This window comes from Anabrus simplex, chromosome 1, assembly GCF_040414725.1.
Source record: "Anabrus simplex isolate iqAnaSimp1 chromosome 1, ASM4041472v1, whole genome shotgun sequence".
Taxonomy (NCBI): domain Eukaryota; kingdom Metazoa; phylum Arthropoda; class Insecta; order Orthoptera; family Tettigoniidae; genus Anabrus; species Anabrus simplex.
Genome location: NC_090265.1, coordinates 245,872,341 through 245,887,308, shown reverse-complemented (window position 1 = coordinate 245,887,308; position 14,968 = coordinate 245,872,341). Strand labels below are relative to the sequence as shown.

General features: G+C 38.1%; 1 protein-coding gene across 1 annotated transcript in view; it reads right to left on the bottom strand.

The window, feature by feature from the left end:
• LOC136886360 (serine/threonine-protein kinase/endoribonuclease IRE1) overlaps positions 1-14,415 on the bottom strand; it is a 387,729-nt gene extending 373,314 nt beyond the window's left edge. Inside the window, exon 1 of the mRNA XM_068231041.1 lies at positions 13,947-14,415. Within this exon, the coding sequence (XP_068087142.1) occupies positions 13,947-14,051 (105 nt within the window). The 5' untranslated portion in view covers positions 14,052-14,415. The remainder of the gene's footprint in view (positions 1-13,946) is intronic.
• Between the last annotated feature and the right edge of the window lie 553 nt (positions 14,416-14,968).

Sequence of the window (14,968 nt, the reverse complement as noted above, 5' to 3'; positions counted from 1 at the left end):
ATCTACCGACACGAGGCTGATGTATTTGAGCATATACCACCGGACTGAGCCAAGATCGAACCTACCAAGTTGGGACCAGAAGGCCAGCACCTCAACCGTCTGAGCCACTCAGTCCAGCATTCATTAATTTAACTTACAATTTAGACTAAATTAACCCTCATTATAATAATGAAAGAACTATTGTTAATTTTGTTGAAATTTGTAAACTTATCACTTATTTTCATTCTTGAGCCAATCTCATCCCAAACATTGTCTCGTGTAGACATATCCTTGTTCTGTGGATGTTTTAAATCGTACACACATTTATTCAAATCAAATCAAATCAAAATCTCTTTATTTGCAAATGAGGTGTCTACCTCGGTGGCAAATGGTACACTAAAATACATTATTGTCAAGCACTAAATATTAAATTAACAAGAGAAGAAAATTTTTCCTATAATACAATATTATACAATTTACGCTAACAATGTTTTCTATTAAACACACAGCTCATCCTTAATAAATTTATATTGTTTACAAAATTCTACTTATAATATATCCTGTCCTACTTACAAATATAGTCAACTGATATACAGTATGTGGAATTACTTCAAATGATACTATACAACTGGTATAACATTAATATTTACATTGCATTTATTTATTTACTTTTTTTTTTTTTTTTACCCGTTCTGGATCCTAAGTAGCATAACGACCTGCTGCGTCTTAACCAGAGCCCCTTTTGCCACCACTTTTCAGAGTTCCTGAAGGGCCTTCACAGCTACCGTAGCGGTCCCAGGGCCCTCGAAGTCCCCACTGTACTTCACCCCTACAGGCAGTCCCCTACTTTGGCTGTCCAAACTCCTTAGACCAGGGGATGGAATTAATTTATTCACACACATTTTTTTTTATATACAATAACCTGCACTGGTCGAATGCCCTCTAACATTTCATTTATTTTCTCTGTTGCTGTTTATTCTCTTCTTGAATATCTGTACAGATTTTGGAAAAGGATCAAACACTACCCCTGGTAAACTGTTCCACTCCTTCACACCCTTCCCAATGAATGAAAATTTACCCCAATCGCTTCTGCTAAAATTCCTTCTAATTTTATATTTGTGGTCAGTCCTGCCGATATAATTATTTTCCAACTGAAGCCTCTCACGGATATCTCCCCATGCTTCTTCTCCTGTATAGGCTCTATATAATCCTGTAAGTCTAGTTTTCTCCCTTCTCTTACTTAAAGTTTCCCACCCAAGTTCCTTTAACATTTCTGATACACTACTCTTTCTCCTGAAATCCCCTGTTACAAATCTTGCTGCTTTCCTCTGCACACTATCTATTTCTTTTATTAGGTATTCTTGGTGAGGATCCCAAACACTGTTTGCATATTCCAATAATGGACGAACCATACTCAAGTAACTTTTTTCTTTTAATTCTTTGTTGCATCCTTTAAGTAGCCTCATTATGACATGTAATGATCTGTATGCTTTCCCAACAATGTCATCAATATGACCCTTCCAGTGCAAATAACTTTCAAATCTCACACCTAAGTATTTGCACTTGCCATCTTTTGGGATAACTACCTCATCCAAAGTATATTCAAATTCAGTTTTAAAGCTCCTGTTTGTAAAAGTTGTAACAGTTGATTTGCCTCCATTAACCTTCATATTATTTTCTTCAACCCTTTGTTGGATACTTTCAAGGTCCCTTTGTAATTCTGAACAATCCTCAATGTTGTTTATTTCTCTATAAACAATTATGTCATCTGCATACAATCTTATTTTTGATGTTATATTGTTCCCTAAATCATTTGCGTATATTAAGAAAAGTAACGGACCGATTATACTACCCTGTGCAATTCCCTTCCAAACTTTCTCTTCCTGAGATACATTATTTCCTACTTTGACTTTCTGAACCCTTGAATTTAGAAATGCTTTTATCCAACGTGTAACCCTTACGTCCAATCCTATTCCCTCCAATTTCTTTAATAATATTCCATGTTCCACTCTATCAAAGGCTTTGGAAAGATCTATGGCTATGCAATCTAACTGGCCTCCTGAATCCAACTGATCTGATATGTCCTGCTGAAATCCCACCAGTTGTGCCTCACAAGAAAATATTCTCAGAAACTAAGTGGTATAGAGCTAAATCGTGTGACTAAACACTCCCACAACTTTCTGTTGCTTCGACATCGTACCCATAGTCAATAATTAACTACTACACAACAGCTACTTTTATATACTGACGCAGCGACCATACCAGCAACACACATCAAGCTGATTGCCTGTAATATTATCGACTATATGTTTATAACTAAACCCCGGATTTCCATGCAAATGCATTCTGAAACTTTGCAAATAATCGTTTTATGACTTAACGATTCCAAATAACCGTACTTTTTGGGAGAAAATTCATACATAATGCATATTTTGAAAATTTTGGATTTTATAGCAAATATCTGGACATTTATATTGGATTACATGACTTTTCTTCTGACTTTGACGCATACATTATGTTAACATGCATGACAGTGCCTTTTTTGAACACTGGTTTGCAGAATTTGGGACCGTACGTCCACGTTATTTGTCTATCACTGAGAGAGAAAGAAAATGTATTCCTGGCATACTACTTGACAACAGAAGTTAGATGCACAGAGGTCCTACAATTCAGTTAGCCAAGTACTTTGTTATCTGTTGCTTGAGTAAACATTGACATATGCAGGAAAACCCCGCATCGACCGCTCTAATCCTTAACCCGCCATCGGTATCGTTGTTAGGTAGCCCCTAACAAAAACATTCCTTATTAAGAAAAGTTTTTTGGTTTAAGACTCAAACTTTTCAAACTCCAGGTATTCTCAAATGAGTTTATGAGTCACATGTTTTCCTTCGTTACGCGATGATTCAAACCAAAAAACTTTTCTTACTAAGGAATGTTTTTGTTAGGGGCTACCTAACAACGATACCGATGGTGGGTTAAGAAATAAGGTGTCCCAGTAAAAACTGAACCCTAAATTTTGCATTACTAAATGATGGCTATAACTTTTTTTTTTCACGTCTATGTTAGATGAAGAAATCAAAACTTGAATCACACTTTTGTGACGCTACGTTACTGAGATAGGAGTTTACAAACCTTGGTTTTGCACTGAATCCTGTTTTGTTTTTCTGGAATTTTCTACCCTGAAATCCGAACTCTCACTGGTCATACGTCTAAGGCCAAAATAATTGAGAAAAGAAGGGAGTTAGAAGGCAGCACGCTTATACGCTTCAAATTGTAATTTAGTGCTGGACTGTGCTATGAAGTGTTGGTGTCAGGCCACCTGTTTAAAGTCTATGCCGAGACCTTGTGCCTGAATGAATTGAGAGAAAGGAATTTCTAAATTAATCTTTTAAAATAGATAAGTTCAGATATACTTCATCCTAAATGTCTTCATTTAAGTATGAACCTGTCACTTCTTGTGACGTAGAAAGGACATTTTATGTGTTCAGGAATGTTCTGTCAGATAAATGAATGAACTTAAATGAAGAAAATGTGGAGAAATTAGTTTTTTGTGGAGTGTTTCAAAAGGAAATGAAATTATAACGATGTGGAACTGAATTTTGACAGTGCATATTTTCTAGTTTACTGTGCATGTTCAATCATTTGATAGTGCATGAATGCATGCATATTTTGAGATTTGATAGTGTGTGGAAATCTGGGCTCTACTTAAAACCCTTTCCTTAGTACCTAGGGGTTACTACAGCAACACTCCATTGATTTGGTATTGCTCCTTCATACAAATAGTAATCAAATAAGTTCATCAGATATGGTACTATTTCCCAACCATCTGCCTTTACTATACCCCAGAAGTCTTATCAATTCCATCACTGCGTGTTGCAGACCAAACTCAAACTGTGCATGCATGGAGGTGGCAACTGCTGTTACCATCACGGGTACAGTACCACCATGGAGAACACACCTTAATTCTTCAAGCCCAAAGTTTGCAACATATTGGTAATGCTACTCGTTTGTTAGAGATCACCCACAAAAGACAGTGCTGCTTTCCTTTGGAGAGGATGATAACTTAGTTCTACTTCCTCTTAAAACAAAAATCAACACCATCCCTTGGTATCTTTCCAGTTCTTGAATCAAGTAATTCTGGTGTAGGTCCATACACTGGAACCATACTCTAAATGGAGTCTTAACAGTGACTTACATGCCATCTTCTTTAATTCATACTACAACCCTTAAGTACCTTCATAATTATTTGAAAAGGTCTGCAACCTTTACTTACAATCCCGTTTATGTGATTACCCCCAATTAAGACTTTTTCTTATATTAACACCTAGGTACTTACAGTGATCCCTATGAGGTACTTTCAACCCATCAACACAGTCATTAAAACTGAGAGGACTTCTCCTATTTGTGAAACTAACAATCTGATTTTTCACCCCGTTTACCATCATACCATTGTTTGCTGTCCATCTCACAGCACTGTTTCTCCCTGGCCGTTTATCTGTCCACTCGGCGATATGGCCTCCGGCTTACACAGTCTAACAGCTTTCAGTCAAAAGCCTCCATCAAGAGCTGAGAGTCAAATACTCATACTTAATTTTTGTAATGTGTATTAATAATGTGTATTAATTTGTGCATGTCAACTACTAACCAGGTACCTGATTTTTGCCTTGAGGAGATAATTTGACTGATGATACCCTCAATGAAGGGCAAAACATGTCTCAAGTGGAATCAATAATAAATTCCTAAATTGTAAAATTTATATGTATTGAATAGGTGACAAAACAAACCTTTTAGCATCCTACATTCAGTATCTTCAATACGGATAACAATGATTTTTAGAGCTGGAGTTTAACGTGCTGGAGTGCTGTGCAATCGGCCGAGTAAGTGAAAACAAACTTGTGAACTCAAAAACGTGAACACGACTGCACTTGTAAATAGTAATTTAATAATCCAGTTGATCCTAAAACATGTTATGTCGTCATAGTTTTAACGACCTTGACAACCTGCCACAACTGGAGTCAGAAGCGGGACTGAATTGACAGCACTTTTAGTCCAAGCAAATTTCTAGAAAAACTCGGAAGATCAAGTCTGGCTTCCAGGCCCTCTAAGTAAATTTGTGAACTTAAAACAGAATTTAAAGCTATTCATGATGAAGTTAAGTCGCAACTTCAATCCAGTCAGGATGAAGAATGAACTTAAAGTTATGACATCAAACCAGTACAGATGAATTTTAGTCACAATTCATATCCGGTTAGGATGAATCTATGTAAGACAGAACTTAAAGGTGATTTGAACCAACTGAAGGGTGGACAGAACAAATTACAAGAGGTACATGCTCTTCAAGCTAAATTAAAATATGACATTTTTGCAGGATATGAGTGAAATGGTCAATAGACAGTTCAAGGTGATACCTCACATTGTTGAGTCCAGTGTTCAAGACTTGACCCAGAAATGAATTGAAATGGTTGATAAACAGTTCCAGGCAATGTATCAGACTGTGGAATCCAGTGTTCAAGATTTGAGGCAAACGATGAGAAATCTACAGGGAAGAATATGGCCCTGGAAGCCAGACCAGGGTCGACTAGCAGCGACAGCTGGGAGGGTCCGAACCCACCGTGCAAGCTAGGCTAGGAGGGAAGAACAAGAATGGGATGTACACCAGTGCCAACGGAGAGAGTGGAATGACAAACTTAACATTCTAAAATGAAGTTACCAACTGGACAGCTTGATACAGACTGAACTGACACCTCTTGGGGAGACTGAAGGACGAGTCCATTCTGCAGACCAAACTAAGCCTATAAGCCAGTACCTCCACATTCCATCCCAGCTGAGCTCTACCAGCATCACAAAAATAAATACCCCGCATTTCGCCAGGAGCACATCTTGGATGACGTTTTGGACCCAGTTCGAGGCCGTGGCCAACAATAACAGGAGAACACCAGAGAAGAGGGTTGTGAAACTCATTGCCAAGCAGCATGGACAAGTGATGAAGGTGCAAGACAATTGTGTGCAGTGTACAAAGGAATCGTGGGAGCACTTTAGGGACGTCATGGTGACCATTAGCTGGCAGCTGCCTACCAAATCCAACTGAAGAAGCAACAGCATGTAGAAATATTGTTACAGGTAGAAGAGCTCGTCCACATGGTGTTAGAAGTCTTACCACCAGAATCCACAAACCAAGAGACTGCCTATACCGTCGTTGACGGGCTTTGCGATGCCGAAACTGCCAACACCTGATACCAATGAGGGAGCATTGTCATCATACCCAGAGTAAGAGTCAGATGCAGCAATACAATGTTGGAGTGCTCTTCTGAGAGGATAGCCATCAACATTGCTGGATCATTTTCCAAATCAGATGCCAGAAATCGCTACCTGCTTAAAGCCATCGACTGTTTCACCATATAGCCTGAGCTCTGTAACATTCCCCATCAGGAGGAGTCAACATTAGCCAATTCCCTGGTGAAAAACTTCTGTTGCTTTGGTGTAAAAAGAGAGCAGCACAATGACCAGACCAGGAACTTTGAGTCAATGTTGATGACAAATGTTCTGCAGCATCTCGGTATATACAAGAACCGAACAACACTCGCAGCAACCTTCAGTTGGATTGGCAGGGTAGAGAGGAGGGAGTGTTCAATTTTCCTGATGTATCAATTACCTTTGTTTTTTCTGGACAACATACTCTCATACAGGAACCTAACGTATGCATAAAAGTTTCAGTTGCTTCTGAAACATCGCCTGTGGTCATCATGTTTCTCTGAGACCTTTCTGCATTTTAACCAGAGACCGCAGTGATCAGAAAAAACAGGATCTCAGACACCCCATGTAAAATCAGTTATATAAACATTAGTAAAACAGTAATGATGACGAGAGGTAATAGAGAAAGAAGAGGGAATATTGAAGTGGTATGTTCTGAGCTGTCAGTGGAGAGATGGCATAGAATGACATCAGTACACGAAAAAAGTTTGAGTGGTGTCTTTAAAAGTAGGAAAGATCACAATATGCAGATAAAGCTGGAATTCAAGAGGACAAATTGGGGCAAATATTTGTTTATAGGAAGGGGAGTTAAAGGTTGAAATAACTTACCAAGAGAGATGTTCAATAAATTTAAAACTTCTTTACAATCAATTAAAAAAAGGCTAGGAAAACATCAGGTAGGGAATCTGACACCTGGGCGACTGCCTTAAATACAGATCAGTAGTGATTCATTGAAGGAAATGGAAGACCATTAGAAGTTGTGATAAGCTTCAAATATTTAGATATTGGAAAGAGAATCCAACAAGCCAATGAGTTTTACTAACGTGTGAGAGGTATAGTGTGGAACCGGAACATCCCAGAGAACTGAAAGAAAATTTGGTACTCAATGTATTACTTACCAATTTCGACATACACAGCGGACACATGGACAACAAAACATGATAAAAGCAGAATCCAAGCAGCTGAGATGAAATTCCTTAGAGGAATAACTCGAAAGACATGAAGGGCCAAGATCAAAAACATAGAAACCAGAGAGAAAATTGGATTCCCTAAACTGCAAAACAAGATAGAGACCAGTAAGCTGAAATGGTATGAACACATAATGAGAATGGAAGAAGATAGAGTTCCAAAGCAAGTATTTACAGAGAAAATAATTGGAAGAAGACAATGGGGAAGGCCCAGAAGATGGATACGGTGAAGGAGAGTATAGAGAAGAGAGGAGTAAATGTAGAAGAAATACTGAAGGAAGGGAGTAGTGGAGAGAGGTCCTGATTCACAACCCAACCCAGTAGACTGCAAATGGGAAATAAAGAAGCTTAATGACATTGTTTAAAATAAAATTTAAAAATTCTGATAGGTTGGTCATCAGCAAGACAGAAGTCATAAGACCTTAGAAGATCACAGAAATGGATTTTGGGAGATGATTCAACTAAATTATTACGGTAATATTAGCGCTCCACAATAATAGATTTTACAGTTCCAAATCTTTCCAAGTACTCTGCCAAATAATCTGACTAGTAACAAAACCATTGGGCTGGGAGAAAACAGTCCCACAGGCCTCTAGTATTCCCTACGACAGTATTGGCTAGTGACAAGATCATATGTATTGGGTACTTAATACAGTACCATACTGTAATGGAAGAAATTGTGTGTATCTTGTGAAAGAGAAAAATCCACCCCTCAAATGCTTAAAAGCAGGTGTACCACAGGGTGGAGCTATCTTCACCACCTTCTACAATTTATACGCGAATGACCTACCCCTACAGCACGGAGTAGAAATTCAACAGTATGCAGATGACACTGCCGTTTATACTTTTCTTTTTTGCTAGTTGCTTTACATCGCACCAACACAAATAGTGCTTATGGCGACGATGGGATAGGAAAGGGCTGGGAGTGGGAAGGAAGCGGCCGTGGCCTTAATTAAGGTACTGTCCCCTTCAAATTTGGCTATCTTTAGAATATTTAGGACGAGTCGACATTAAAGGTTTTACTGTTCACCGGGAGTTGTATTCATCATTTGGAAAGCTGTGTGTGAGCACCAAACTGGTTTTTTCTGTCGTTCAGAGGGACAACGTATTGATCCGTGTTCGACTGAGTGCAGAGTAGATTACGTGACAAGCCAGTGTTCCCAGCGAGCCACGCGCCGACAACCTGTGCTGCGAGCAAGCTTCTAGAAACAGTCACAACCAATTACAAGAGACCCCATGAACCAATGATCGTCTCTAAAAAATACACGCCTCCCGAGCGAAGACTATAAAATGTCATGTTCGCAGTAAATCACTCTATGATTTGTTCTACGCTGTTACTCTGCTCTGGTCAACTCTACTCTTTCATCGAAACCACGTGGGAAGAAAATTCTGCCGTGCAAGCAGACCTCCGCTCTGCTAAAATTAGTGCAAATTTATTATCAAATCTTATGGAGTGAACCTCAACATTTGTGGCCCAAGTTAAGTTTATTTCTCCACAAAAACATTTAGTATTCCAGCGTGTATGTTACACATTTTAATATCTGTTGTATAGTTACCGCCTACACTTCTGGAACGTGACTGAATTCATCCCAGTGAATCGCCATGTACATCAAGATGAATTCTTCTTCTACAATGTGCATCTTAATTTCATCGTGGGACGTCTACTGCCGTGACTCCATGACCTTCTAAACATGTAAGGCACTTCTGGTTGGAGAGGGTGACCGACCGGGAAAATGCCGGAATGAATGACTTCAACCTGGAATCGAACCTCAGCTAAACTTGAGTACCATTTTAACTGTTTATTTTCATTCTCATCTTTGTAAAGCTAGAGGATCTTTCTTCTCGAAATCGTAGCTCTATTAGTTCTTGTTGTAGATTGAGTTATTTCGTTTCCCATTTCTTGAGGTGTCATGGTAGTCGAGTTACATGTGTGTGACTGAAATTTGGAACCTATTAGATTAGCTGTGTAGTCTGTCTTTGAATGAGTTCTCATACATAGAATTTAGACAGATCTAAAAATCACTGACCACGCGATAAACCTTGTTTGTTTATCTGTGATATTGGAAATAATCTGGATTGGAGTTACGTGTAAAATTTGTGAGATAGGGTCGAATTTAGTGTCATTTTCAGATCACTTGCATTCTTTAGGATTGAGTCATCTAATTTCACGACATTTCAGGAGGACTGATAGATCTAATAATCACTTAAAATAATAATACATTTAAGTAAAGATCGGGTTAAGAATGGAATTAAACGGTCGTGAGCTATAAATTATCTTAGATTCCTTATATATGAGATTTAATGTGCTCAGTTCATGATGCGCCTGGAATATGGCAGTCCTGCGGGATATTAATTGAATAATTTATTAATGAATGACTTCTTGTTGTGTCTTTGGGAGCACAATGTGATTTATTATAAGTGGAGCACATGTTGAATACATTTCATGAATAGGGAGTAATAATAATGTGATTAAGGCTCACGAACGTGACATTTGCGACTTGTAACCCGTGTCATGGTGATGATTATGGAATTCTATTAAAATCTTCAAATTAATTTCAGAAATTTAGATGAATCTCCGTTGCTGTTTAATGAGTATTTCATGTCAAGTGGTACCACGAATTTCGATCCGGATATTATTGACGCGACCATGCTAAAAATAATGAATTAATTTATAATGGCAGGATTTGCTGTAAATATTGTATATAAAAAGTAAGTGTCACCTTGTGTGTGTGTGTGTGTGTGTGTGTGCGCGTGCGTGTGTGTGTTTTTTTTTGTAATTATGAATATTTTCCATGTTTCAATTGTTTAATGTAATTTAATCTGGTCGTGCATTTATCGCAATGGCACGGATTGTGTTCAGCGTTGTTTGCTACCATGACGACTTGTTTAGCACACCTTAAGGAACAATTTGATACGATTAGTGTCGAGTAAGACTAGGCTAAGATTTAATTTAGGCTACATTTTCTAAAGATTTAGGTGAAAGATCGTCTCGTTATTTTTTTGCACAAAGGCAAACGATTTATAAATTAATATTTAACTAACTCACATGTGGATATGAGAAAATTTTCAATGCATTTATATTAAAATTCCAAAATATTTTCAAACTGACTTGAAACTTTGAATGCCATGCAAATATCAGTACTTCTCAACACTAAGCTTTCTTACACGGATCAAACAAACTTGTTTCCTCTTCTTTCTAATTGTGTATTTCTGAATGCAGTTCCGAGCTGAAAACTTTAGTTCAAGAAGAGTGGAAGAGTTAGATGTAATGGCAAATTGCTTTATGCCACAAAAATACTGTGGGCCTGTTGGTGCGTTCCAATCTTGTTTTGATCTTGATCTTCTGGCTCGTCTCCTTCTTCCGTCTCATCATCTTTCTCACTGCTATGTAGGGCTGCAGCTGATTCGAAAATGTGGTGTATCGTAAGTGGTTCACCACTTCGAATGAAGTTCTCTGCCTTTCAGGGAATGTTTCTTGCTTGACACAAGTTGGATACTGCTGACACATTTTCAAGCACTTCATCTATTTCACCATCCGTATTATCACTCTCTCCAAACACATGCGTCAGTTTGTCCAAACAACGACAACCAGCACCAGAAATGCACAAATATTTTACATTCCTAATATTTGTGATACAAATTCTTATAATTTTGTTAATTACCACCTATTCAATACAATAAAAACATAGTACAAACTTATATATTTATTAAGATGATTATATGGTACATGTTTCGCTCCTTTTTCATGAGCATCATCAGCCAACTATCATTCACTTAAGGTTGTATAAGATCATGAAACAATTCTTTTGGATCAAGATTATTCCTATAAAACTAATTGACAAATCTTATAACATTTTAAAAGTCACACAACAATAAAATTATGTCTTTAAGTTAAAACTTTTTGTCTAAAATCTATCTAAGTCTAACATTTTATTGACGAAACTCATCTGGTGAACATCTTTTAAATTGTTTAAAAAAAAAGAAAAACCTTTGAGATCTGGCTAATTGTATTGATTCATGCTGCTTAACTTATATGACTGTCGTTAAAACTTCGTAAACTATATTGACAATTTTCTGCTGTTGATAATTGTCTATGTTATGGACATTTGACTTGTTCTCGTTGCTGGAGTAACATTTATACAAATGTATTGGTATTAATTTTATACTGTCAATAGGATAATATTGTTCGTGAACAAACTTGTTGATGAAACACTTTCTAATGTGATATTGGATTTAAAATGTTCTCGTACGTTCCATAATGGCTTGTTGGTATATTTTTCTTTCTGCTGCGTGATTGTTTGGTGTTACTCCTAGCCTCTTGAGAACTACTTGTTGTTCTGTTTGCACTTCTTGTATTACAAAGAAGCACTTCATCTATTCCACCATCCGTATTATCATTCTCTCCAAACACATGCGTCAGTTTGGCCAAACAACGACAACCAGCACCAGAAATGCACAACGGACAAAGAAGATGAAAATTCCTAATATTTTCCGTGTTGTACAAGTAGATTTGAAAGAATTCTTTCATTTTTTGTTTCTGCATTGAGGAGATTCTGGATTATACAAAAGTAAGAGTATTATAGGCCTAATGCTGTAAGCTTTGCTAGAACCGAGAAAATATTCTGTAGTGGAAAAATTTCCACTTTATTCACGTTTAACTTTCAACACATTTTATTCTATCACACTATAAATAACAAAATTAACAGTTTCTAAAAATAAAAAAATAAAAAAAAACAAAAAAAACAAGGTATTCCCCTCCTATTCACTAAATTACTAAATTACATATTACATATCTTCAGACAACCGTATTTTCCCAGTCAACAAACGCGCCTTGGACTCCAACGACAGACACAAACTTGGAGCGACAAATCAGCTGAGAATGGTCTGCGCCTCAACACACGGAAAACCGAATACCTAGAATGTGGCCCCCAAACTAGTGGAACCATAAGGATCAATAATCACGACTTGCAGAAAACCATGCATTTTAAATACCTAGGGTCAGTTGTCACTTCGAACTGTGATGCCACTTTTCATACCCAAGCGCGGGTAAATGCAGCTTGGCTCAAGTGGAGACAAGTCACCAGAGTCCTCTGCGATAAGAAGATGCCTCACCATTTAAAGGCAAAAATTTACAAGACCGAGGTACACCCAACAGCTATTTACGGGGCAGAATGTCGTCCAATGACAAAAAGCATCAGCAGACTCTTCATACAATGGAAATGAAGATGCTTCGATGGACTCTTGGACTGACTAGATGTAACCACATAAGAAATGAAGATGTTCGACAAAGGCTTGGTGTCGCTCCAATTGTGGAGAAAGTGAGGGAAGTGTGTCTCTGCTGGTACGGTCACGTTATGAGAAGACAGGACGGCTCAGTTGCTAAAACAGCTCTCCAAGTTGATCCGGGAGTAATATGACCATGTGGAAGGCCATTAAAGCAGTGGACTGACAATATCAAGGCCGACATGCACAACGTTGGAAAGAGAAAAATTACGTGCAACAATACCTTACATAGTAGAAAGGAGAGATCCTCCCTTTATGCTTGCCAGGATCCCACCAACCCATCCCTAGAAGTATTCTTACTTATAGGCCTGTAGGCCTAAAAGAATTAAAACCAAGACTCTGTAAATGAGAAGAATGCGACCATTTGCAGCATTCCTATTGACCAGTCAAGTTTTGTGCTGTGTGCCAGCGAAGTTTTGTATTGTCTCTGACAGAGCTCACATCACGTCCAGACACAGGGCTGCCACATACGGTAAAAGTAAGAGAACTGACAATTCGGAAATTTCATGGCATGCGATGGATGCGGGTGCTTTACCCAACGGTTTTGTCACTAGCCAGACCTAACCAATCCAGACCAATAGTATTGTCACGTAGGATACTAGAGCCCTGTGGGCCGCTTTGTGTCCTGGGGTCTTATGCCCCCAGCACACCCCCACTCCAACCTTTCATTCCAGACCAATGGTTTTACCACTATCTGCACCTAACCAATCCAGCTAATGTTCTTGTCCCTCCACAGACCTAGCAAATCCAGCCCAAAAGTCCTCTCACTACCTGGACATAAGATCTATACTCTGTTTCAAATCCATTATAATGCCATAAAACTTATGATGCAGTTACTGAATTTCTACCCGCAGCAGGCCTCATATGATACAAACTCTATCAGAGACAGTAGAAAGTGCCCCCCAGCCAATAAAAACACAGGAAATGGTCGTACAGTATTTCAGAAAATGACACAGTACCAGTTTTAATTTTTTCTATATAAGAATACTTCCACAGGCGAGGTGGTGGGTCCTAGGTATCATTTCACATCATTTCTGCATATTTTTCTCCTTCCTAAAAATCTGCCCGTCCTAGCTGAATTCTTACTTCCATAGATTAAAACAGAGACTTTGTAAATCTATAGGAGGGTCTACAGTGGAGAATGACTCTTAAAGATTAAAAGTTATAGACAAATGATAGGTTTCCAGAAAAAATATTAATTTCAATAACTACAGGTGTCATTCATTTAAAGAAAAATTAACTTACCTTGGTGGAGTTGTCCTTTGCCGCAATGGGAACAAACGTGATAGCAACACACGTTATCAGAACACAGTAACATCTACAAAACATACTAGTACTTGTCCCGCACATGGACACGAGTAAAATAACAAGCACTGGGATTACAAACACGGAAAAACGTCACTAATATTTCAACACTGGCCATTTAAAAATGTTTCAAATAAAAACGTCACACTATTTTTAAAAAACACTTAAATCTGTTGAAGCAGTTACGAAGAATTCCATTCTTCGATCACCTGAACGCCTGAACATAATAAAGTTGTTTGATATGATTCAAGAAACTCGATACATTACGCAAATCACTCCAGAAGGTATAACATGTGTAATATTTAAATCTCTAACCACGCTAGTTGATAAATAAAAAAAGTTCATTAAAAGTACTGAAATACTCTTTTGTTTTGACATCACAGCAATGACATGTGCCACAAAGTGTGCACACCAGTGAACAACTCGGCTGACTTGACAATCGGGACCACGGGACCACGCACTGTAATCGGAGTAGTTTCATACCTCGACACGTGGAGCTGACGGCCTAAGTTTTTGCGATAGAAATGCGTTGCCTACGCTATAATATTATAACGTAGGCAACATAGAAATGCATACTCGGAAAATATAATGATTTTTAATTCTCAATTTAGACGTATAAAGAATGTTACACAGATTAATACCGTTAAAATTATTAAGATTAATCAAATACAGTAGAGATTGATACGCGACACCGAGCGAAATATCGAGGGACAGCTACTGGAGCTCACTCTAGCGGATAGACCTGAACAGTACTGATTCTCTCATAAGAGCACGTGTATTTTTATGTGAAGTTTTTGTAGTTATTTATGCGTTTTCAGTGAGTTGACATAAATAAATAGTAGTGAATGTCATTCCTTGATATCTCCTCTCAACATGAGGGGAAAGGTATGTGCTGTGTTTGGCTGCAGTAATTACGACGTAGAGAAAAATGCGCGCTCGTTCTTCAGGTTCCCTCGTGACAA